Below are 22,690 nucleotides of genomic sequence, written 5' to 3' on the forward strand. Positions count from 1 at the left end.
ATGCTTGATGCTGAATCAGAACCAGGATATACCGGCGCCATTCCGGGGACAGTGACAGCCAAAGGCTTTGGAGTCGAATGCTGGGAAGCCGAGTATCTTTCCAACAGGAAAATCGAAGAACCTCGAAAAGCTGAAAAGCCAAAATTCAAATGCGTGGAGGAGAAGAAGATTCTGAGGCGGATCGACGAGATGAGAAGAGGGACACGACTTCATGAAAGAAGCGAGGATCAGAGGAAGGCAGACCTGGAAGAGTTTACAGCTGTGGCGTAAGTACATCTTTGTTCAAGCTAAGCGAGGGGTTACTGACCTTTCAGCTCCAAATCAAAACCTGAGACGAATCAAGAGGCAACCCCATCTCCAGATTCTGTTTGCAACTTACTCAACCGTGCCGACATATTCACCGACTTTTCAACCAAGTCCTCTATTTCGTCCGAGTGGGCAAGCCTCAAGAATGCAGACCATGGCAAATGGCATCTACTATGGCAAATCATCCTTGCTAGAGAACTCGCACTTGACTTGGAAAACCCACCTGAAACTCCAAGCTCCGAGCTGTCCCGTTCCGTGCTGGCTGCTCTCATCATCCAAGACCAATGGCTTCAAAACGTTGAGGTCGTGATGGAAGAGATGCCTCTTAATCTTTCAGGGTTAAGGAAACTAGCTGCCACTAGAGAAGTGAAAACTCGGGCAGAGGATCACAAGAGTCAAGGCGACAGGGCGATTGAGGAGAAGCAATGGAAGATTGCCAAGGAGTTCTACACAAAAGCCATTGAGCTGGACTTGAGTTCGGCCATATACCGTGCCGCTCGACCTGTTGCGGACTTACAACTTGGAAATTGGGCAAATGCAGCTCAGGATGCCCTCGTTGCCACGAAACTGGATCCCAAAAATGTCCATGCTTGGAATATGCTGGCTGCCGCCTGGAAGAAAGGTGGAAACGACGTGAGGGCCTTGGCGGCTTATGAACATGCCGTTAAACTTGCTGGCTCCAAAGCAACCGATCAGATGAAACGGGATCTTGCTGAGGCGAAAGCAAGAGTTGAAGAGTTGAGTAGCCCGCAGCCTGAGCAAGATCAAGTCTCGAGGGACAAAGCTCTCAAGGCTCTAGGCGATCAACAGTGGGACACTTTCCTTCATCCAACTCGTCTTCAGTCTCACTGCCATGAGGCACAAGTGGAAGGCTTGATATGCTTTGCTCAACACATCAAGTGGCCCTACTTAGACGAAGTGCGTGCCAATGCGAAGGATGCCTGGAGAAAGACAACCACCGGCGCTATAGTCTCGTGTCTGATGCAGGACTGGTTGCTTGGGTTGACACTGCCTGGGAAGTGGGTGGCATTGAAACTCATGTCATGTCTCATCGAAATGTCACCCTCCGTCTCAAAAATACGCCTTACTGAGTCTTACCAACATGGGCTGTCTCTTCCTCGATGTTCCTATTGGAGATCTAGGAGCGTGCTTGGTCGAGTACTTGGGGCTTGGTCAGGGGTGACATCTCTGTGTGGCTGGGTTGGACCATGTCCACCTGTGGTTGTGGACCACCCCATGTCGAAGAAGAAGTCATCGGCTAGTATGTTGGTAGATGCTAAGCCAGCTGATCTCATCAAATCCTCTAGCATTGCTTCAAGGGATTCAGATTACCATTTGGCACGCTGGCGACCTAGCCCTGATGAGGATCTATGGACCTATTCTGACGACATGACCAACGACAAGAAATGGGTGACGATCCCTCATCCTCGCATCCAAGACTTGAGACCAGTTGCCGTCAAGGCGATTAGACTCAAACAGATCCACCCACACCTCCCTGCAAATGAGAGAAACGTCGAGTACCGGGCCAGCATTGACTTTAGCTTCGTCATCAGAAAGTTGGTACCGTTGACCAAAGTCGTCACTTATACCCTCTTCACAAACCCAATCTTTGTATCCTTACCACCTTGTCACGGAGGAAAGAGCGGCGGACACGAATTACACACCCGAGAAGTTCAGAAGAACCAGACTGTTGTGATACCCGTCCACCAGATGAAGGATTTTGACGGCAACAACAAGGATGGACGCCTGATAGTCATCAACGCTGCTTGCAACGGAGGTGAGATTATGGCAAGAGCCTGGTGCGCAGAAAAAGGGAGGAATGCTGTTGTGAGAAGAGGTGGAGGACCCTGTTACGCCTGCGCAACTCGTGTGGCTTCAAAAGAGGGGTTCGACTTTGGTGTGTTAATTTGGGTATCACATATCGATGTTTAATAAGTGTTATAAAAGTTTCCATGAAATCTAGAATGCCAATAGTAGATTTTCCAATATTCTCTACCCCCTGCCTAGTTCTCCGTATCTGATAAATCGCTACTATATCAGTAACGGCTTCATGCCTTGCGTCGCTCCCATCGGATATAGGCAGGTTGTACCGGCCTAGAGAAGAGAGAGTTGTAGTCAGTTGCCGGAACCCCTGATTTCCCATCCATCGTAGACAACTTAAAGTTGCGCACCATAGTGGCAACAATAACTCCAAGATTGACATAGGCAAACTTCTCTCCAATGCAGCGATGTCGACCAGCTCCAAAGGGCAGATATGGGCTCTTTGTTCCCTTGGATACCTTTCCGTAGCCATAGTCCACCACATCATCTCCAGCAACTTCCTCCTTTTCCTTGTTGTCCCATCGATGAGGGTCCCATGTTCTAGCGTTGGAGAAGTACTCTTCGCTAAGAGCTGTCACGGTAGGTGAAGCTAGGATGACCTTGTCTGTGGTGATGGTGTACTGGGTGCCTGGTGCCTGCATGGGTGTCTTGACCTTGCGGAGGATAGAGTGGATAGAGGAGTGAACTCGAAGGGTTTCTTTGACCACATTTTGGAGAAGGGTGAGCTTGTCGAGGTCCGAATGTTGAAGAGGCGGAAGATAACCGTCGACACTCAGGTGGGTGAGTTGCTCCTGGTACAGCTCTTCGGCAATATCAGGACGTGAAGCAAGACGGAACATGATCCAGGAGCTAGCCGAAGAAGACGAGTGTTGACCTGCCATAAGAAGAGTAATCATCATGTGAGCAATCTCTTTGTCAGGAACCGGTTGTCCGTTTTTGTAGGTGCAACCCATCAAGTTGGCAATCATGTCGGAGTACTCTCCCAGATCACCCCCTTCCGCTCTTCGCTTATTGATAATGTCCATGTAGATATCCCTCATCTTGGCATGAGCAGCGTCTCGTTTTCGGTTATGAGGTAGAGGAGCCCAGGGGAAGAGAAAATTGACGGGCTTGAAGCCAAGATCAAGGTCATGATACAAAGCAGCAAACTCTGCCGTGAGCTTCCTCCTGACTTCTTCCCCTTGTAGCGATCGAGCAGCGGTAAAAATTGTAATCTCAGCCATGGCGTTGGAAATGTCGACAGTACCCTCGCTTCCAGAGAAGGCCGGCACAGCATGTATATAGTCGAGGACTTCGCGTTCGATAAGCTGGACGTGGGACTCGAGAGCCTTTTGCGTGAGGCCAAATTTGACAAATTTCTTTTGCTCCATAAACTTGGAGTTGGGGCAATCGTATACGACATCGCTACCGAAGACGGGGATCGTGAGGGGACCGTAGATCTCTTCGGCGTTGGCGTCTTGGAGTCGGCTGTTGAGGACAAAGTCGTTGCCTTCGACTCCGAGACAGCAGACAATCTTGCGGCCAAAGAGGACAAAGGTGAAGACGTCGCCGTGCTAAAGAAGATACGGACCAACAGTCAGCGAAGAATTGCAGTGTGCTAGAGTTGGTACTCTACCTTCTCTCGACACTTCATGAAGAAGTTACACGGATCTAGGCCATACGACACAGCATTGCCGATGAAGGGAAGCCAGTGGAAGATGAGAGGAGGCTCTCCCGCCTTTCGAAAGAGCTTTTGTCGCAAGGCATGTATAAGGATAATTCCCAGAAAGGCTCCAATGGCCAAGACTGGGTACCAGACAAGAAGAAGCATCTGGGCTAGAAACAAGGGGCTTGATGGAGGAGTTGCTCGCAGGATGAAGAATCATTAAAGACGAGGAACACGGAGGGCTTTTAAAGCAACAGAGAAGCTGTGATAAAGACAGAAATGCCTCTTTCTCTCTCGTTTCCCCCTTCATCCTCCAACACTCTCACCAACCCCCTGCTTCCACAGCCAAGGATTACCGCGGGTCAGTGTTGAAGCATCCTCAGCGCCTCTGATACTCCATTTCTACGAGATAACCGAAGCATTGGCCAATGAGTGTCTCTCGGCGTAAGCGTTCTAGTATCGGTGTGCTGGTATTGATCCTATGCTTGTCAAGAGAGCAGTAAGAGATGACGAATACGGGCTCGGTTCTGTCGTACTCGTACGGGTCTCGACACCCTGGTTAAGCCCTGATCGTGAGTTATTGGTTGGTTACATGAGTTCCCCATAAGTTCAAAGCCACTGCCGCTTCGCGAGCTGCCAGTGAGAGCCTCTCCTGCGGGATAGCAAATCAAGAGCCTAATAACAGAGGCTAGCAAGGGTATCTAGACCCACCAGGTTTTATCAATTTGCTTACGGTATTCGCGGGGGTTCGCTTAGCATTTTGAAGCTATCCCCACCTCAAAGGTTTGGTTCCTCTTCTTTTTCTTCTCTTGTGTATAATGCTTACATTGCAAGGGAAATTTCTCCTCTTTCCACTCGGGTTCCATTCTCGCTTTAACCAATTCCAACATCTCGCATGCTGACAGGCTTGACCATTGGCGGAAGAAATGGTTTCATCCCGACAACGCAATGGCTCGCTTCACCCTTGAAGAAGACTCATTCGACTTGTTTGCTGGTTCTGGGCTTTGGCACTTGAGTATAGGAGATATATCCAGTCAAAGATTCATCGAGGTTTGAATTCGTCTCTTTAACCTTTTCTAAATACGGTTTTCTATTGTATTTATAAACATCCAGTTGGCTGTTTGCGATGCTCAAGCTTTCTATTTCAAGTATGTTTTAATTCAAACCCCCTTGATAACATCAGCAGCCTTTTCAGCTACGGCATACACCGAAGACATGATATTTCCACGAGGGATAAGCGGAAAGATGCTAGCATCAACGACACGTAGATTCTTCGTGCCGTAGACAACCAGATTGATATCCACGACGCCTCCCTTATCCTTGGGCAACATTGCAGCCGTACCGCACACATGGAACGTGTTGGAAGCCGTGTCGAGGACGTACTTCTTGGCCCCCTCTAGAGTTCCAATGTGGAAAGCATCAGGGTGATTACGTTTCCCGTCAGGCTTAAGGAATGCCCCAAATGCTTTGGTTTGGCGGAGATCCTCGAGGGCCCGGACGTTTTGAGCCAGGATCTCAAGGTCAGCCGGGTGGGAGAAGTAACGGGGGTCGATTTCAGGCATAGCATCGACATCGGCTGATGATATGTGAGTTGCTCCACGAGAAAGAGGATGAGATTGGAAGCAGCCGAAAGAGACAAAGTTCTCGGGCATTCGCGACGATCCGATGTAACTTTTTCCGTGTTCATGAACGTTTGCCTGTACCTGGAACAGGAAGCATGCAGCAGAGGTGGCGTCAGGTTTCTCGAGAATCGAACGGACAGCGTTGTAGTAATCTTGGTTCTCGGGCGTTGGCGGGTACTTATCCAGTAGCTCACTGATAGAGTCAGGGCTGGGCATGAAGGCATGACACTGCGTGCCACCGACAGCAAAGGGGCCAGCTCGATGTTTCTGGTAAAGCTCCTGGGCGAGGGCGAGAGCTTCTGGTTCCTGACGCAGGAGGGGATCTCCAGTCATGACGCCGTCGGCCACTTCGAAGCTGACGCTAGTCATGACGTGGTCCTGCAGGTTTTCTCCTACGGCAGGGAGATCAACAGTGACGGGGATTCCATGCTTCTCCAGTGTCTCTTTCCCTCCAATACCCGAAAGCTCAAGTAGCTTGGGAGTGTTGAAAGCGCCCGATGCGACGATGACCTCCTTGGCAGCAGTAAAGGTCTTGGTCTCGCCTTTGACTTTGGCCTGTACTCCGGTTGCCACGACACCGTCAGAGTTCTCTTGGAACAGGATCTTATGGGCCTTAGCACCCGTGATAATCTTAAAGTTGGACCTCTGGAGAGCAGGAAGGGCGTAAGCAGAGCCAGCATAGCTTCGCGTCTTGGTCTCTGGGTCGACACTTCCCGCACTACTATATCCTCCAATTGAATTTCCTGAGAATGGATCTGTTTACATGTTAAAACAAGGTGATAGGAGAGTAGCTCGCCAACATACCGCCAGTTGTGCTCTTGTTCAACTCTCGGAACGCATCAATCCACGCTTTGCAGAGAGGATCCTCAAGAACACCGGGAAAGGACACTTTGATAGGGCCAGAAGTGCCTTTATACTCGTCATTGATCCAGTCGATGCCCAGGTGATCAAGTGTCGCCTGGTCCTTGGGCGGCAGAAGGGTATATGACTTTTTGTAATATGGCACCAAGCTGGCCCAATCCCAGCCAGCATTGCCCAGCTTCCCCCAAGCGTCAATATCAGCTTGAGCGGGGGCAACAAAAACCTGGCCATTGAGAGAAGATGTACCACCGATGGCCTTTCCCAGGGGAATTTTGACAGAGCGATCCTTCAGACCTGGCTGGGGAGTTGAATGGTACCGCCAGTCCGCATCAGATCCAAGAAGGGCGAGCCAGAAACCGGGGACGTTGACGCGGGGGTCAGCAGTGAGGTCATCACCAGCTTCGAGGACCAGGACTTGAACATTGGGATCTTCAGAGAGGCGGTTTGCAACGACAAGGCCGGATGTGCCGCCGCCGACGATGATGTAGTCAGGAGAAGACATGATGGAAGACGATAAAGTGTCAGTGAGAAAGTCGGAAACCTCAACTGACAACTCTCAGAGGACCCGCGTATATATGAGTAACTGGGCTCTGCCTGTCTTATCAGGGTATCTTCCTTGGCATGCAGCTTTTTCACCCTGTCGTTAGACGACGTTCAAGGACAGACCCCAGTGTACAACTACATTGGGGATTAGCGCTGACTGGGAATTTTATCACATCCATGGCTTAGTGACAAAGGCCAAACATGGCAAGGTCTGTTTCTATTTCAAGAGGCTTATGCCAACATGTCTACCAAAGTCCAATCTTGATCGGTAGCGACCCCATGCCTACCCAGGTAGTTGTGTCATGTCGTGATCCATCGTGGGGAACGATTGCTAGGTGGGTCGTAATGAACGAAGTTGAGGGAAACTTGATAAATGATAGTGCAAGTCAAACATTTATCTCAATTGTCGTCATAAAATGAGAAAAGAATCAAACTCCCTTTATGATGAGCTTTTTATTAGGCTTTACTCTAATTTACCTAACTCCCTTCATGCAGATCTACCAGTATTGGGTTTTTTTGCTGTGTGTCTCTTCATGTGCTCTTTGATCATGTGTCTGACGAGTACATCATTGGGCGGACGGCGGAGTGCGGGTCCGGAGGAGGTTTCCGACGTTGTTGTTGTTGTTTTTGTTGTTGCTGTTGGTGTTGTTGTTGTTGCTGTTGATGATGATGATGATGATGATGATGATGATGATGATGATAATGATTGATGGTGGTGGTGATTGCTGTTGTGGTTGCCGGCGACGGTGTGTCTGCTGCGGCCCCACGCGCTTCTCAATGTATAAACTGATAGAAGTTAGTATTGATTGATGCTGTGGATGGATGATAGGTGATGGAGAGACGTGGATGAATGGGATGCAAGGTAGACTCACAGCTTCATGGTGATAATGCGATTAAGGAGAAAAGAGAAAAGAAGAAGCAAAACAAGGCCAGGATGAAGGTAAGATATCCATGTTTCTAGTCGAAGAAGGCACTTTCCATGGCATCAATGAAACATTTCAAAGTTCAAGTGCGAATTACTATACCTGGCCCTCCTGAACGCAATGGCGAACCATTGCTACTACCTCGCCGATTTAATGACAATGGCTAGATGGCTTGATCAATCCTGCTCCCTGAAACCATCCACTCTAAGCAGTTGCTGTTACTGCGCATATAGTAGGTAGATAGCCTGAGAGAGTTCTTGCCCATGAAGAAAAGGAGGGATGAGGAGCGGAATAGTAATGCGAAGGAGCATACCATCACCAGGCAGCCGAACATCTAAGAAAAGGACATAGGGACGGATCGAAACCCGGTCATATTCATGAGATGTCTGTGTGTGTGTGTGTGTGCAGTTCCGAGAGCGATGTGGAAGCGACAAATCTCCCACCGATTTCATCCAGACACCGAGGATGGCTTCTCACACTTGGCAAATCATTATCAGTATCTCTTCATCTTTTGATCAAATAGTGATCTAAGAATGAAGATAAAGAGCCTAAAATAAGGCAAAGTCTGTTCGATATTTATCTCATCTTTTCCAAAACTTCTATAGGCATTTGCCTAGGTGACGGGGGCCAGCAATTTATCGTGTTTTCTATAGTCTATCCTTTCTACACCATTCCCTTTTGTAACCTTGGATCCCTTGTCTCTCTTTCCTGATACAGCTCCTCCTCATCACTTCCACTACGCTCCAACCCAAACTCCCTCGTCACCTTGATGATATGACGAGTACTATCGTCATCTCGCTCTTGGTTGGTATCTCCATAGTCAACAGTGGCAGTGGCAGCAGGCCCTAGCTCTATCCCATGGGAGCGACCTGATCTCGTTTGCCTGTCTCGTACACGTCCGATGGTCAAGAGGTCGGTGTGGTGAGATCCACTGTACTCTTGGGTGCTCTTGTCCTTTGCGAGGCTCTTGAAGAATGCTCTGAGTGATGGGAGGGAGCCGGCGATGATGCCTACTCCGCACTCTACCACAGTCCAGAGGATGATGTTTGCCACGGAATCTGTCACCCGATACTGATTAGCTGTCTGCGGAGTCCGAGGGAGACAGTACGGTACGTACACACAAAGGTCGAAGGCTGAAGATATGCGTTCGAATATGGGACTCGGATGATGCTTGCGATCGACGCTCTGTATTTGCCTCGTCAGTCATGTACAGTAGAAAGGAAGTCGGGATTAAACTCACAGCACTCCCAGACCCATAATCAGCTGCGCGTACAGCTTCAACTTGGACCTCATCTGAAGCTTCCGCACAAGAACCATGGGAATAGTCGCGACCGCAAAGTCAGTGATGACATTGGCAGCCGACGCCGCGTACGTCAGGATCGTGGGAAGGATCTTGTTCATGCACTTCCCCCTGGATGGGTCCCAGAAGGCCTCAACCGGTTGGCACTGCACCATGATGACGATGAATCCGACCGAGCTCATCAGGATGGACAAGCCGATGAGGCCTCGTAGTAGCCAGACGTATACCTTTCCCGTTGCTATTCGTAGGACCGTGACGCAGATGCTCGATTTGACGCATACGAGGGTTGCGGCGTAGAAGATCTGCCATAGGAAGACATACTGTTGTCGGATCTCGTTAGGATGGTGTGTGTATCTCGGCCGGATCGAGGCGACGAACCTTCATGCCCTCTCGAACTTGGGCATCAGTAAGCTTCCTCCGCACCGTACCTATACCGCGATGGCATCCGACTATCACGATGACGTTGTGTACTATGTACGATGCCTACTAAAGTCAGTTAAGAAAAGGGTCAGTGTTGGTGGCTGCTTACCCATCCCGCGACCATCAGGTGGTCATCGGTACCGAGACACCGGTTCCTCGCTCGGACAAACGTCCGCATAAGAACCACAATCGTGCAGAGAACCGAGAGGATAACCGTCGTGGCGTACGTCCCGAGAGCCAGGCCCTCGGGCTCAACGGGTTCCCAGTCCTCAGCCATGGCAGATATCTGTCGATGAACCAGGCAGCCGGTGTTGAACAAAAGTTGCCAGAATAGAGTTCATACTCAATAGTTCCTTGTGACAGATTAAAGCAAATCCGGTCTGTCAGACTCGGATTTAATCATGCAAGAACTTTGTCCCCTTGCTTTTTCTTCAACAAGGACCCTCGTACCTCTTCAAGGGTTAGAGTTTCCTACCTTGTCCGCGATGTGACCTGTTGTTGGCCGAGTACTAAGCGCTAGGCTCGTCTCAGGATGATCCCTCGGGCCAAGATTGCGCGGGTAGGCTAGGCATTGTTTCCCGTCCCCTTCGTGGCTTTGGCTTTGGAGGTTAATTAGACCACTTATGGCCAACTACTTGCTTCAAAATGTCATACATACGATAGAAACTGATCGTTAAGTAGATAAAATATCATCTTCTCTGTGAGCTGTGCCTCTTTCGCTTAAGAGCCCTCAAATCCTCCCCACTACTCATCCAAGGACACTTCCCCAGGGGCACAGCAACCCCAGAACTGTTCCCTTGGCATGGCCTGACAACCTTGTTGATCTCACCGCTAGCAAGGGCTCACGACGGGGCCACCCGTACGCTTCCAATATTCGTATTGGCAAAGCGATGAGAACTACTGCACTGCTACCATGGGGAACGCAGGCGAGCCATCTCCCATGTCGAAACAAGATGCAGGGGCTTCACCGCTACGACCCTGAACGGCCGGGTACCTGTAACGGTCAGCTTCACAGCCCATGACCCCGATGATCCCTTATAAAGAGAAATCAACCCGCACTGTCGAAGCTCCTCTGTTTGATCAGCTTCCCCTGTGAATCCCCCCTCTCCCCAGCAACCATGTCCGCCTACACTGTAAAGGATCGATTTGCCATAGTTACTGGAGGCGGCTCCGGTTGGTTGTCTCTGCATGTGATATTTGCTCGTGTAGACTCATCCCCATCTCAGGTATCGGCCTTGCCACTGTCCGATTGCTCCTCGCAGCTGGATGCTCCGTCATAATCGCCGACCTGCGTCTCCGACCCGAAGCCGAACCCTTGGTCTCCGAGTACCCCCATCCCGCGAAAGAATCCAACAAGCCATCTCTCGTCTTTTGCGAGACTGATATCTCCGACTGGACACAGATCACTGCGTTATGGAAGACAGCCCTCGAGACGTTTGGACGAATTGATATTGTGGTCAACAGCGCTGGAGTATATGAGCCTCCCTCAAGCTCCTTCTGGAAACCCCCTGGTATCTCTCCCCTCTCTGAGGACCCTGAAGATGCCAAGGTGGGCCAGTATAAGAGCTTCGCCATCAACACCATCGGCCCCATCAGGCTGTCCCAGATTGCTATTGACTATTGGCAACAGAACCCAGAGGTAGAGGGAAACCTCCTTTGGGTTGCTAGCATGGGTGGCTACATGCATTCCATGCAGGCTCCTCTTTACTTTGCAAGCAAGGCCGCTCTCGTCAGTATGGTCAAGTCCCTGTCTGGTCTGAGAAGGGCCCTGAACATTCGAAACTCGGCTGTCTGCCCAGGACCATGCTTTGTACGTCTTCTATGCCACGTTAACCCGCTATAGATGCTGACGATGACAGACGCCCATCTTTGAGCAAGAATACTGCCGTGACAGACTTCGACCAGGCGATATTGCCTTGAAGCCCGAGGACTGCGCCGAGTTGATTATGCGTGTGCTCCAGGAGCCCCAGTACGGAGACGGAAACATTGTGGAGATCATGATGATTGGCACAAAGGAGGAGCAGACGGTCAATGTGCGCGAGATTGGGCTCGAAGCTTTGTATCCGACTGTAGGTCCATTGGATCAAGGCACCCGCGCCATGGCGGAGGAGCTCAAGTTCTTTGGCGAGGTCAAGGAGAAGGGCATGCATACATAGTTGATTGTTGGCGTCAAGGGCTTACTGAGTAGTTCTTGAGCATACCACAAATGATAATCCATACCCAAAGAGTCTGAATTACTCGGCTAGAAAGATCGAGACTTAACCTTTATTCGCTCTACCATCGGAATGTCACATGAGTAGAAACCTTCTCAGTAGGTGTAGGCATTCTGCCAGAACATTAGATTTCAAGACAACATTTCAGAGCTTTGCAGCTTTGCAGATAGTCCCAAGTTCCATGGTCAGCAATCGTTCTGGATCTCACTTCCTGTCGGTTTGAAGGCCTTGAATCCAATCAACCACAGTCTGAGGTTGGCTTAGAAATGGGCTATGGCTGGCGTTGCACCTGGTCACCTCCACATCCACGCCCTCGTTGACAAGACGGTCGATCAGGGCTTGCTGCGCTTTCCAATGTATCGCCCTGTCCTGATCGCATCTGAGATATGCAACCTTGGCGTGTCGCCATGCTTCGTTCTCTACCGCTACTGTGGTGGGATGCACAGAGAACCCGGTCAACTCGGCTATGGCCGCCTTTAGTGCTTCCGGCGAGAGGTCATGGTAAAACGACTCCTCTGGATTTGAAAACAGGGCGATACGATTGTCCTGTTGCATGGTTAGAAGGGTGGGCAAAACCTTGGAATCTATACTAACCACAACAGTAAAGTTCGCCATGATATCGGGGGCCCCGTCAATTACAGGTCCGCCACTAAGCGTTTATCCCTTTGCTGGGACTATGGCGGTCATGTATGCCAGCCACTCAATGCCACCGTCAAGACCCTTGCGAGCACGCTCTTGCAATCCCAAGCCGGCAAGACCGTTGGTTCCGACAAGGCCGCCGTATGAGTGTATCAAGACAATGATTCGTTTTCCTTGATGAGCCAGCTGCTCAGCGATCCCCCTCACAACGTCAATGTCACGGTAGTGTGACTCTTCTGGAGGAAGAACAGCATTGCTGGGCAGCCGAGGGTTGTGGACAGCGTATCCTGAGTATTCGAGCAGATTCATCAAAGGCTGAAAGTGTTTAGGGGTGTGAAAAGCTCCAGAGACGATGAGGATGGTGGGTTTTGATGCATACTCGGCGGCCACTCCGGAAGAGGCCACGGCCAAGCCGAGAGTAGCAAGCCAAGAAAGGGGTCTCATGTTGGCATCTGTTTCTCTTGGGTATATCTTTGGGGCTGGAGAGGTCTGTTGTGCAGCTGCACTGATGGAGGAGTTGAGGTTACTCGTAGCGGATCTTGTACAAAATAAAGTCAAGCAGCAAACTGCAATACCATCCGGAGTGGACAGCACTCGGGGTCCGACAAGAAGATGCTGCCCGATACTCTCTCTGGGTCCATAAACGCAGTTAATGTGAAAAGCTCTCCTTGCCAGGAAGCGAATAAAAATCAACAACAAAAACAACCCTATTATTAAAGTTAATTACAACTAACCAATTATCATCATGACCATCATCCCAAACCAGAAAACTAAGTTTTCGACCCAGGTCAAATGACGTCGTTTCAGCACGACTGATATATCCGTCCCTACTCCACAAGCCCGGGGTTTAGTTATCTCCAGCCCGTTCTGCATATTCTTTTTACATACACAGCGAGTTGTTGGAAGGACGTGCTAGGCTATTGGGCAATTGCTTGTACATGTCCCATCTCCTATGCCTTCTTAAACGGCGTGTCCCTGCGATAGTGCCAAGTGCATGCATCGTTGTAAACCTGCTGGTAACCAAAAACGCCCTCAACCAGGTTCAAGATCATGGTAGCCGAGATGGTAAAGATGCTTCCATACCGATTCTCACAGAACAGAGTGAGTCTGTCGTAAGTCACTCCAAAGCCAGAAGTGCCATGGTTCAGCTCAATCTCTACCGCAGGGGGCTTGGTCATGTTAGAGAGTACATCACCCTGGAATTGAAAGTTGCTTACCTTGGTTGTCAGATTTGGGTTGATTCTGCACCATCTCTTGAGGTACTCAGACAGAACCTCGAGAGTCTGACTGTGGCTACACTCAATCTCGATCTTGTTCTTTCCAATCGCATAGACAAAGAGGTGGTAAGGAGTCTTTTGGAGGAGAGTGCCAGGCTTGGGCATAGTGTTGGGATCAGGCAGATAATCCACAGTCGGTGGCTGGCTCTTTGTCTGTGATTGCTTCGCAGGCTGCTCTGCTGCTTCCTCGACGCCGACATCAGCCCATTCATCCCCAGTAGTGGAGTGAATAGGTAGTGGTTTAGAGGGCTTCTTGGCTTCGAAGCAGTCGAGGAGCTGCTCTTTGAAGACGCCGGCAAACTGAGCTGGCTGGTAGACCTGAGTATTGGGCAGAGAAAGCACAAAGCCCAGACGTCCATCAGACCATTGTGTAGAGGCATGCTCACTCTCGGAAATCTATGTTGTCATGTTAGCCGTCTTGTTGTTGAAGCCCGCCATGTCCTGTTTGAAATCTACTCCAAGACTTTCATCGTGCTTACCTCAACAATCAAGTTCAGTCTGGAACAAAGCTCATTGATCTTGGTCAACAGCTTATCCGCCCACTCCTCTTGACTCTCATCATCAAGCAACTCGGTCAGAACCTGGAACCAGGTCTGCAGAAAAGATACCACTGAGGCGATGAGCTGGTTCTTGTCCTCCCAGACATTATCCAGCTCAGAGACAAGAATCGGCCATTCGGGCTCACAATGAACATCGAGACCGAGCACTTCTTTGAGGGCCTTGATAGCCTTTTGCGCAGGGCTATCAGGGTTTGTCCAGTTGTCTCTGACAGAGACCTTGGCCTTCAACGGTCTAACAGGTCAGTAGATGGATACACCTCTGGGGAAGACAACTCACAGAGACATGTTTAGAAATAGCGCAATTCACTTCAGCTTCTGAACATTGATAGTCAAGAACGACAAAGGCCCTCCCCCAACAAAAACATCTTCACTGCGACATTATCAATCACGTCGTCTAATCTACCCAGACCCCTGAAAATGCCCCCCAGTTTGCCCATAGCGTTGCCCCGCGTGCCCGCTTTCACGCCGCTTCAAAAGCCAGCCCTTCTCCATTCGGCGCTAACTTTCAGCTGGGCGTTATGGCGCCCTTGGGGCCAGGCACAAGGCAGATTTTGGTGCAGCTGTCTCCGCAAGCGGCTCTTGGGGCTTGGCAGACGTGGAGATTGCATCTCAGCTAGCTGTCAGCCCAAGGTCGAATGTTTGCCCGCACGTGGGAGGTTGGTGATGGTGTCACACCGAATGCAGGAGGAACCAGGGGCGTCGTCCGGCGTTTACGATTTCCATTCTAGACCCAGGTCAGAAGTTGCCGAATGAGCCGTCCCTTGGCTAGGCAGATGTTGGCAAGTTGCCTAGGGCAGCTGTTGAAGCTCTTCGAGCTCAGGGGTTCATCAAGCTATCACTTCGGTCCATAAAAGCCTCTATGTCGCAGCTGTCACCGACTTTTTCCAGAATCCCATCATTCTTTCAACCTCCTTCCTCCAGATCTTCTCTAAACCTTTAACAACCTATCTTACAATATGGCTCGTCTTCCTCCTGCCGAGAAGCTCCCCCTTGCTGTCCGCAAGAACAGTACGTCTCCATGAGCACAGTTTGATAAAGTGTCAGGCTAACAGTCTTCTAGTCCGGGATGGCTGGGAGAACAAGAAGGAGGAGTGGGAAAAGAAGCTCTCAGATCTCCTTGGAGAGTCATGGACTATCGACATTGACCCCAAGGCCCTGTACCCTTATGCCGAAGCGGACTCGTGGGCATCCACTTCTCTTGGTGACTGCATCAATGGGTAAGATTTTCTTTACTTCCACTCATCACTTCTTCATAGAGCCCCTCTCAAGAGTTGGTCGTCCACTAACATGTCTACTATAGTTACGTCGAGGGTGTCGAGTATCAGATGCGATACTTTATCGACTCCAACGGAGGTGATGGACCCAAGTCTGAGATCAACAACATCTGCTCAGCCCATGTTCTCACAATGGACTTTGACGAAGAAAACACCGTCTCCTACTGTGGCCCCAAGGTGACCCCCGAAGGCAAGCTCGTCATCCTCTTCACCGCGGGCAACCTGGGCACAAACACAAGCTACGCCGCCGAGAGCGGCAAGCTCATCAAGGCCCTCAACGAGGGTCCCACGGGCGACAGGCCCATGAGCTACATCGCCCGCGCCTCCATCAGGAACGACTACGAAAAGGATCTCCCCGAGGTCCAGAAGAAGCTCAACAAGATCTTTGGCAAGGACGTCGCCATCGTGCCCAACTTTGAGGACAACTTTAACAAGCTCAAGGCTGACTCCAATGCCCAAGATGGCTGGGAGGACAACTTTGGTCGAACTCACCTGTCGTACCTGCAGGGTCTGGTCTCTGACCTTGAGTACCAGAAGTTTGACCAGGATGAGATGCTCCAGGAGGGTCTTGTCGAGGCTGTGGAGGAGAGTGCTGTTCACGTCCGTGTCGTGAGTGAGATGAAGAGGTCTTATAACGAGACTGTCATCGAGGGTGGCATTCTCTATCTTCAGGTATGTTTAGTGCCATATACTCACTATGAGATGTTCATCTCAGTGAGTCTGTTTTCAAGATGCAAGCTAACGATTCCTGTAGACCATCCCCAAGGACTTTGGTGTCAACGCCCACAGTATCGCCAACGAGCTGATCAACCTCCTGTAAGATGTCATGATGGATCACGAGTAACTAAGCGAGCGCCATTGAGATTTGAGAACCCACAGAATAAAACATTGTTCTACTGCCTGCCCTGTGCCATATGAGTCATGCTTGAAAGTTTCTGTGATGACTGGTGACTGTGTCCATGACAATAGTTGAATTTCTCTGCCTAAACTCTAACGCAATGAGTGTTTCGAAGTAACAACACCACGAGCCAATGTGAACAGATCCTAATGAGAGATAACAGTGGTTCATGCTATTTCCTCATTGTGGCACCCACTGCTGTCATCTGATCAAGGTCTGAATCTTGGGTTTAGTATCAAGAAAGCCAACGCTGGTATATTCCCGGGACAGGATATTGCCAAACCCACCTATCTATGACAGGAGGAGAAACGACATCTTCAAGGCAAGTCAAGAATCTTCAAGCAGAGTGGAGGTATCACGAGAATCTGAGACGTGGCCTCAAGGGCGGTCAGCCTGCAGACAAGACAACGCCCAGCCTTGAAGCTCCATCCTCTCCCCACACGAGCTCCAGGGCCCAGCTTCACCCACAGAGCGGCCAAACCGCTCAGTCCAAGCCTCAATCTCGAAGATAGAGAGCATCAACAACTCAAAAAGAGATTCTCGCAAGTAAATCTATCTGAACGTCAAAAAGACAGGACCGAGCGTGGTTCGAACACGCGGCCTAGAGATCTGCAATCTCTCGCTCTACCACTGAGCTATCGATCCTTGTGATGAGTTGTTCATGTCGACGTGTCCTCTAGAGTCGGTTGATGTGGTCTGGACTATTGGTGTGGCGTTGAAGTGCAAAAAAATATGTGAGAGACATGGGGCTCTCGTCAAATCAGGCAAAAGAAAAGGACCGAGCGTGGATCGAACACGCGACCTAGAGATCTGCAATCTCTCGCTCTACCACTGAGCTATCGATCCAATTGTGGCGAATTGACCTGGTATGTCGTCTCAAGTCGTACTGGCTCCCGCGTCGAGAATCCGCAGATTTTGGGCCGCGTCTTCAGGGTAGACAAGGACAACTCTTCCATGGCAGTGTCATTCAATGGAACGAAATGGAGAACACCGCCATCCTTTAGGTATTCGTTTCCTAGATAAAAGGTTGTGTGTGTAAAGATGTAAAAGAGAAAAAACGAGGTTCACACGGGCAGAGATTAATGACCATCTTCGAGCACGCCATTATTTATGTGTTGGCATTGTTCATGTCTGTTGTTACCCCACCCTTGATCCTCCCATTTCGTATGTCGTTGACTGGGTATATCCGAATACAAACTCCAAAAGATAACATTCCTCCATGCCACTTTTCATCCAATAGCACGGTCCACGTCGACGCCGTACCGCTGCTTCTCCCTCATGTATGAGTCGGTAGTGTCCCAATACTTCAGTGTATAGAGACTCCTGCTAAATACTCCTGATTGAGCTAGCTCTCCATCATTGCGCCATTCTGACCCAGGAGGAACGAATTCGGGTGTAGTCATTTCGCCGCCGGCAAGGAGAGTTGCTGTACCGGCGATTGAGCACGGGTTATGTGGCAGGACACCTCGGACTTCCATCAGCTGCGTCGTTGCGATGGCACAGACAACCATGGTCGCGAGCATGGCCTGGAGCGCAATCTTGGTGGGCTTGTTCTGTTTCAGGCGTCGGTGCCCTGACGTTGTCAACGTTCCGTTGTACGATGGCAGTCGAGTGCCGTCGGTAGCGTTGCCGCGCATGTTCAAGGACATGGCCTGCGCCATGTAAACCTCGTACAGACGACTGGCTCCTTTCGCCGCATTCTCCCTGCCCCCCTCCCCAAGGTATTCTTCGAGAGGCCGTCCAGCTTTGCCATGAACGAGCGCCGAGATGAACTGGTCGATATTGGCGTATGCCGGGCTCGTGCTGTTCGGGCCCGGAATGGTGCGGTTGTACACAGAGTCGCTTAGGCCCTCAAGCCAAGCATTGATGGCATATTCGTACCGATAGCTGCCTGTACCGTTCCTCACCAGAGTCGCTGTAGACTCATCGACCTTGGGCTTGCCTGAGCTGGTGAACTGAAAGTCAGGCAGGCTCCAAGTAAGATTCGTTTCCACTCGCTCTAGGTTCTGGTAGCACATCAAGGTTTCAAGGTCATAGTCGATGTCCCATTTAGCGGAACTCTTCCCGATCTGCTTGAGGCTCTTGACTTGAACGGTCCCGAGAGTGAGCGCAAAAGTCGGGCAGCCGTTATTCCCAGTGCTCAGTCCGTTGGCACCGTAGCCATCGCCGGTGGTAGGATTGGTATTGATAGCACCGTTGCCCGAGATGGATTGGCTGCCCCATTGCATAATTGAGGCTTGTCCCACGTATACTGGGTTCGAGGTGTAAGGCATGAGAAACGACTCCTGCCACCAGTTTTCCGTCAAATTCTTGTTTGGGGACCTCTCGCACCATTTCGCATAATCCAAGGTGGTGTTGAAACCGACCTGCATGTAGCCCTGGATGGCCTCGGTGAACCCGTTCTGTCCCGGGATGGTTTGGGTGTAGTTCCCTTTGGCATCGACCATGACCATTTTTGCTTCTCGTTTCTCAACAACAGTCGTGCAGTTGAGCTTTGGCCGATATGCCGGGACGTTGATGGTGAATGGCGCTTCAGTCGAATTCTCAATCTTCACCTGAGGCGGCTTGAAATGGTTGTAAACGAGCCCCTCATGAGTCCATTGTGGATAGTCCAAGTCGAGGTACTCGATAAGACTGTCGATAGCAGCAGCCTGGTTGTCGCTGAGTGACAGATCCACATTGTTAAAGTTGAACGTGTCGAGTTGCTGGATCGCTAAATCCTGAACTTCAGGCACGTTGATGGCGCTGTAAAGACCAGAGATGACAATCGTCAGAAAGCTGCCGATAAAATTGGCAAGCAAAGCCACAAGGACCGCAAAATGTCGGGTCTTGAAGGACATGAAAGCTGCATGGGGCAAGAGCTTGCCAACCATGTTCAGGCTGATGGATCGCTCCGCGGGAGCTCTGCCCTTCTTGAGTGCGTGGAATGGAGCAAAGACAGCGACCATGAACTCGACGGCAGAATACATACTGGCAACTCCAAGTACTACCGCGGCTGGGATGTATGTTGCAAGGACAATCGAGTCTGACGGGCCAATGTCGACGAACCCAGTGTTGGTGTCTGAAAGACGTTGAACGATCTCTAGAGCGGCGATGAGAAGCAATGGCAACACAATGGTCACGCACAGGAACCAACGTGTACCTGCCATGGGCCACCACCAAGGTACAGCATGTGTTTCTGCGCTTGCTTTATACGAGACTTGCTCTTTGCTCTGAGCAACGGGCTCGACCACGAAGGCTGGTTCCGGTCCAGGAACAACTACACTTCGGAAGCCAAGGCCCTGCAACCGTGAGCGGATCTGGCTCTGACGGAGAGACCCCATGTTCATCAGAGTCTGGCGCAGAGACTTACTCGCCGCAAGAATAGCAGCCGTAGTAGCAGCGGAGCCAGGCTCATGAGGGACCACGTCGCGAGGTCGGACAAAGATTGTGCCAACGGCTATCAGTGTGAGAAGTGCCAGGAAGGCGCACATGAAACCGGTTGACTGTGCTTTGACATGCAGGCGGTTCTCGACATACGAGATATTTCCCGCCACCTGTTTCTCCATTGGCTGAAGAGCGAGTTGTCGCATCAGTTGAGCAGCAATGCCATTGAACACGCTCGTTCCCGTTTCAATGAGGAAATCGGGGTCAAGGAACGCTCCAACAGACGAGTTATCGTTCTTCATGCTCATGAGCTGGAAGAAGGTCGGCACTACCTGTGACAGGGCATAGTCCTCACCACCAGGTCCAAGGTAAAGGGCCTTGGAGGCGGTTTCGACACCCCTGGCGACGGCCCCAACAGGCAATCCAGAGACGAGCTTCCGGCCCGATTTCGAGATGGACGATAAGACTGCTCGAGCAGAATTATTGACGAGACTCGCGGCCTGCACATCGAAGAATTGGAGATTGTATCTCGGCTTGCATAGTGCCACCTTGACTTCCTGAGCGTAGAAATAGTCTGCATTGGCCTTCGATATGTTCCATGGTGCTACCCTCAAGTCGGCCACAGACAGGACTATCCGCTGGTCTGCATAGACGTCTTGGATCATGTCGCGTTTGTCGGTGTCATTCGCTTGGAGATACTGGGTAGCAAAGTTCCAATCAACATTGCAAGGGTACACCCCAAAGAGTCCCTGGTAGTTTTGCGTCGCATTCTTTCGATGGTAGTAGTTGTGATCAGGGCCGACGCCGATCGTGACGCCATTAATCTTGCAATCGGAAGTCGATATATTGGTCACGATGAATGATCCCAGGATACTCTTCCAGGGCATTCTAGCCTCGGTTCCATTGGTGATGGGCAGGATCTCGCAATCAAGACCTACGCGAATGCCCTCGGTTGTCAGAGTATAATTGAGATCGTCGGACACGCCGTTTGGGAGCTGGAGCTCGGGTAGGATGAGATTCTCGGAGGTCCCGGCAGGGTACTGCAGACCCTGGAAGTGAATGCCGTAGTACAATTGGGCGGCAGCTGGGCCGACTTTGAAAGCAAGGTCGACATCTTTTGGGTCTTTGACCCGAAATTCATTCTTGATGCCAAAGTCTTGACTGGTCTTGGTCACCTCGGTTGACTCGAGGATCAGCAAACCGGTGGAGAAGACGGTCTGGGGTGTGTTAGAGACTGTCTGGGCGGACTAGGGGAGAACATACCGTGCCGAGTATCAGCAAGTGGCCGGTGATGGAGAGGGCAACGGCCCAGTGGCGGTTCTTGATGGCTTGCCAAAGGGCAGTGGGCACCATGGGCGAAACATAGTCGAGCAATAGGGACTTGTCAGCGGGAGATGGGCCTTGTTGCAACTCTTTCCAAGGAACCAGCATTTTGTTATGATGATCGACTTGCTTCCATAATGCCCCGACGACCACAAGCACTGTGCCGAGTTAGACATGAAAGCATGTGATGACATCCTTGAGGGAACTTACAGGCAGTTGGGCCATACTTCCAGCCATAGTGATTAGCTTCTTTTTGGGTGCTAATGCCATTGTTTTCCTGGGAGAAGTGGTACAAAAGGCCTGTGGCCAGCGTCATGCAGACAAACACAAGAGCAAAGAGAAACAGCACTATCTTGGACAGCCACATTGGCGTCCACATGTGTTTTCGGTGACCATCTTGACCTCCAGATGGTGGGGACCTATCTGTGTACTGAACTGTGGTGTTGTGCTTGGGATCCACGGTAGGCTGTACCGGAGAGGGCTCCTGCGAAGGTACACAGCGTTCGTATTCCTCGCTTGGACGGAGGGGAGACACAGGCCGCGGCGATTCAGAGTCGTCGCTCCTGGAACGAGCTAGGAGATCGTACTGTTGTTGACCTGATGTTGGGCTCTGAGTATATGTCGTCCAAGTGGATCCGTCTAAATAGCCACCCGTGGGATGCATGTAGCCCAGGTCATCCTCGTCTTGCTGCGCAGCTGGAGGGAGATGTTGTTAGCTGGCAGATTGGGTTGTCCCATTCCTCAGATGAAACACACCTTGTTGGTACCGCTTTGAATGCATGGTGCTAGCTATGGCCGGCGGCGCGCCTGCTGAGGCGACAGGTTTTCTCGCGCCCGACATTTCATGCAACCACGACGACAACAGTCAATCACGTAGGCCAAACGGCTGAAAAAGTCAAGACGAATAGAGAAGCCATGGATGGCATCTTTATGAGGGACATGCGACTGCAAGCGCTTACACCCCAGTATGTTGGAGAGGCTGAGGGGCCAGTCACGGTGGTGCTCGATGTGGCACTGACTGGGAATGGTACAGGAAGAGACTGTCTCCGCGTCGAGACTCGACCAACAGGCCAATCAGACGGGGTCTTGCATCCTGAAGGAATCGCTCAGCGCTTGAATTAGACGATGCAAGGCACGTTCAATTGGCGGGTATTCATAGATGAAGCAGGCGGAGGATTGGCGCCGCATATGGTGTTACTCGCATCATGCTTTTCTCACATCATCGTAAGTGATTGTCCTTTGTTGCCTGGAGGTTAGATATATCGCTAGTTAAACTACTATTTCCTCGTGTCGTAGTATCCATAGCTGCCTAGGTATCTCGTGATTGACGATCAAAGACCCGAATGAGTTTTCGAGTTTGCCCTCAAAAACTGGAGGTCCAGAGAAAGTGCTTCAAGCAAGCCACCCATGCCAGTCTGCCAATAGGACTCATTTTACTAACGTTTCAGCCTTGCACTAGCTTTTACGCTAGGACATTTTGGTCGGCACTAATAGCGGCAAGGACTGCATCCCGACTGATCGTCCTGGAACAACAAAAGGCCGCCATGATCAATTCGCTGCCGAGATGCGGTGAAGGGAGAGATTCTCGGATGATGTGTTTTGGTGGTTACCCAAATCAGCAGCTACAAAACTAAAGGGTCGTCCGAGTGGCAAATGATACCGTCGATCGTGATCCACGGCAGTGTCAGCGCCATGCCGG

The 22,690-nt window shown here is 50.8% G+C and overlaps 8 protein-coding genes across 8 annotated transcripts; 2 read left to right on the forward strand and 6 right to left on the reverse strand.

The window, feature by feature from the left end:
* Window positions 1–2,354: 2,354 nt before the first annotated feature.
* Window positions 2,355–3,937, reverse strand: NECHADRAFT_43488 (uncharacterized protein; the record flags this gene model as incomplete). The annotated part of the gene is made up of 2 exons (XM_003045158.1): window positions 2,355–3,680; window positions 3,743–3,937. The coding sequence occupies 2 exons, from the start codon at window positions 3,935–3,937 to the stop codon at window positions 2,355–2,357; spliced, it is 1,521 nt and encodes a 506-aa protein (XP_003045204.1).
* A 995-nt stretch (window positions 3,938–4,932) lies between these two features.
* Window positions 4,933–6,757, reverse strand: NECHADRAFT_94455 (uncharacterized protein; the record flags this gene model as incomplete). Its single annotated transcript, XM_003045159.1, has 2 exons — window positions 4,933–6,149; window positions 6,199–6,757. 2 exons carry the CDS (start codon window positions 6,755–6,757, stop codon window positions 4,933–4,935), a joined length of 1,776 nt encoding a protein of 591 aa, XP_003045205.1.
* A 1,627-nt stretch (window positions 6,758–8,384) lies between these two features.
* Window positions 8,385–9,718, reverse strand: NECHADRAFT_81725 (uncharacterized protein; the record flags this gene model as incomplete). The annotated part of the gene is made up of 5 exons (XM_003045160.1): window positions 8,385–8,779; window positions 8,839–8,906; window positions 8,962–9,341; window positions 9,400–9,504; window positions 9,551–9,718. The coding sequence occupies 5 exons, from the start codon at window positions 9,716–9,718 to the stop codon at window positions 8,385–8,387; spliced, it is 1,116 nt and encodes a 371-aa protein (XP_003045206.1).
* An 841-nt stretch (window positions 9,719–10,559) lies between these two features.
* NECHADRAFT_94456 (uncharacterized protein) lies at window positions 10,560–11,597 on the forward strand (the record flags this gene model as incomplete). The annotated part of the gene is made up of 3 exons (XM_003044748.1): window positions 10,560–10,614; window positions 10,704–11,251; window positions 11,301–11,597. The coding sequence occupies 3 exons, from the start codon at window positions 10,560–10,562 to the stop codon at window positions 11,595–11,597; spliced, it is 900 nt and encodes a 299-aa protein (XP_003044794.1).
* A 714-nt stretch (window positions 11,598–12,311) lies between these two features.
* NECHADRAFT_81727 (uncharacterized protein) lies at window positions 12,312–12,737 on the reverse strand (the record flags this gene model as incomplete). Its single annotated transcript, XM_003045161.1, has 1 exon — window positions 12,312–12,737. The coding sequence occupies one exon, from the start codon at window positions 12,735–12,737 to the stop codon at window positions 12,312–12,314; it is 426 nt and encodes a 141-aa protein (XP_003045207.1).
* A 506-nt stretch (window positions 12,738–13,243) lies between these two features.
* Window positions 13,244–14,415, reverse strand: NECHADRAFT_81728 (uncharacterized protein; the record flags this gene model as incomplete). Its single annotated transcript, XM_003045162.1, has 4 exons — window positions 13,244–13,462; window positions 13,511–13,966; window positions 14,050–14,362; window positions 14,408–14,415. 4 exons carry the CDS (start codon window positions 14,413–14,415, stop codon window positions 13,244–13,246), a joined length of 996 nt encoding a protein of 331 aa, XP_003045208.1.
* Window positions 14,416–15,086: 671 nt separating this feature from the next.
* NECHADRAFT_81729 (uncharacterized protein) lies at window positions 15,087–16,224 on the forward strand (the record flags this gene model as incomplete). Its single annotated transcript, XM_003044749.1, has 4 exons — window positions 15,087–15,138; window positions 15,191–15,347; window positions 15,431–16,076; window positions 16,159–16,224. The coding sequence occupies 4 exons, from the start codon at window positions 15,087–15,089 to the stop codon at window positions 16,222–16,224; spliced, it is 921 nt and encodes a 306-aa protein (XP_003044795.1).
* Window positions 16,225–17,531: 1,307 nt separating this feature from the next.
* NECHADRAFT_81730 (uncharacterized protein) lies at window positions 17,532–21,099 on the reverse strand (the record flags this gene model as incomplete). Its single annotated transcript, XM_003045163.1, has 3 exons — window positions 17,532–19,444; window positions 19,655–20,885; window positions 20,932–21,099. 3 exons carry the CDS (start codon window positions 21,097–21,099, stop codon window positions 17,532–17,534), a joined length of 3,312 nt encoding a protein of 1,103 aa, XP_003045209.1.
* Between the last annotated feature and the right edge of the window lie 1,591 nt (window positions 21,100–22,690).

This window comes from Fusarium vanettenii (genome assembly GCF_000151355.1).
Source record: "Fusarium vanettenii 77-13-4 chromosome 6 genomic scaffold NECHAsca_20_chr6_4_0, whole genome shotgun sequence".
Classification (NCBI taxonomy): domain Eukaryota; kingdom Fungi; phylum Ascomycota; class Sordariomycetes; order Hypocreales; family Nectriaceae; genus Fusarium; species Fusarium vanettenii.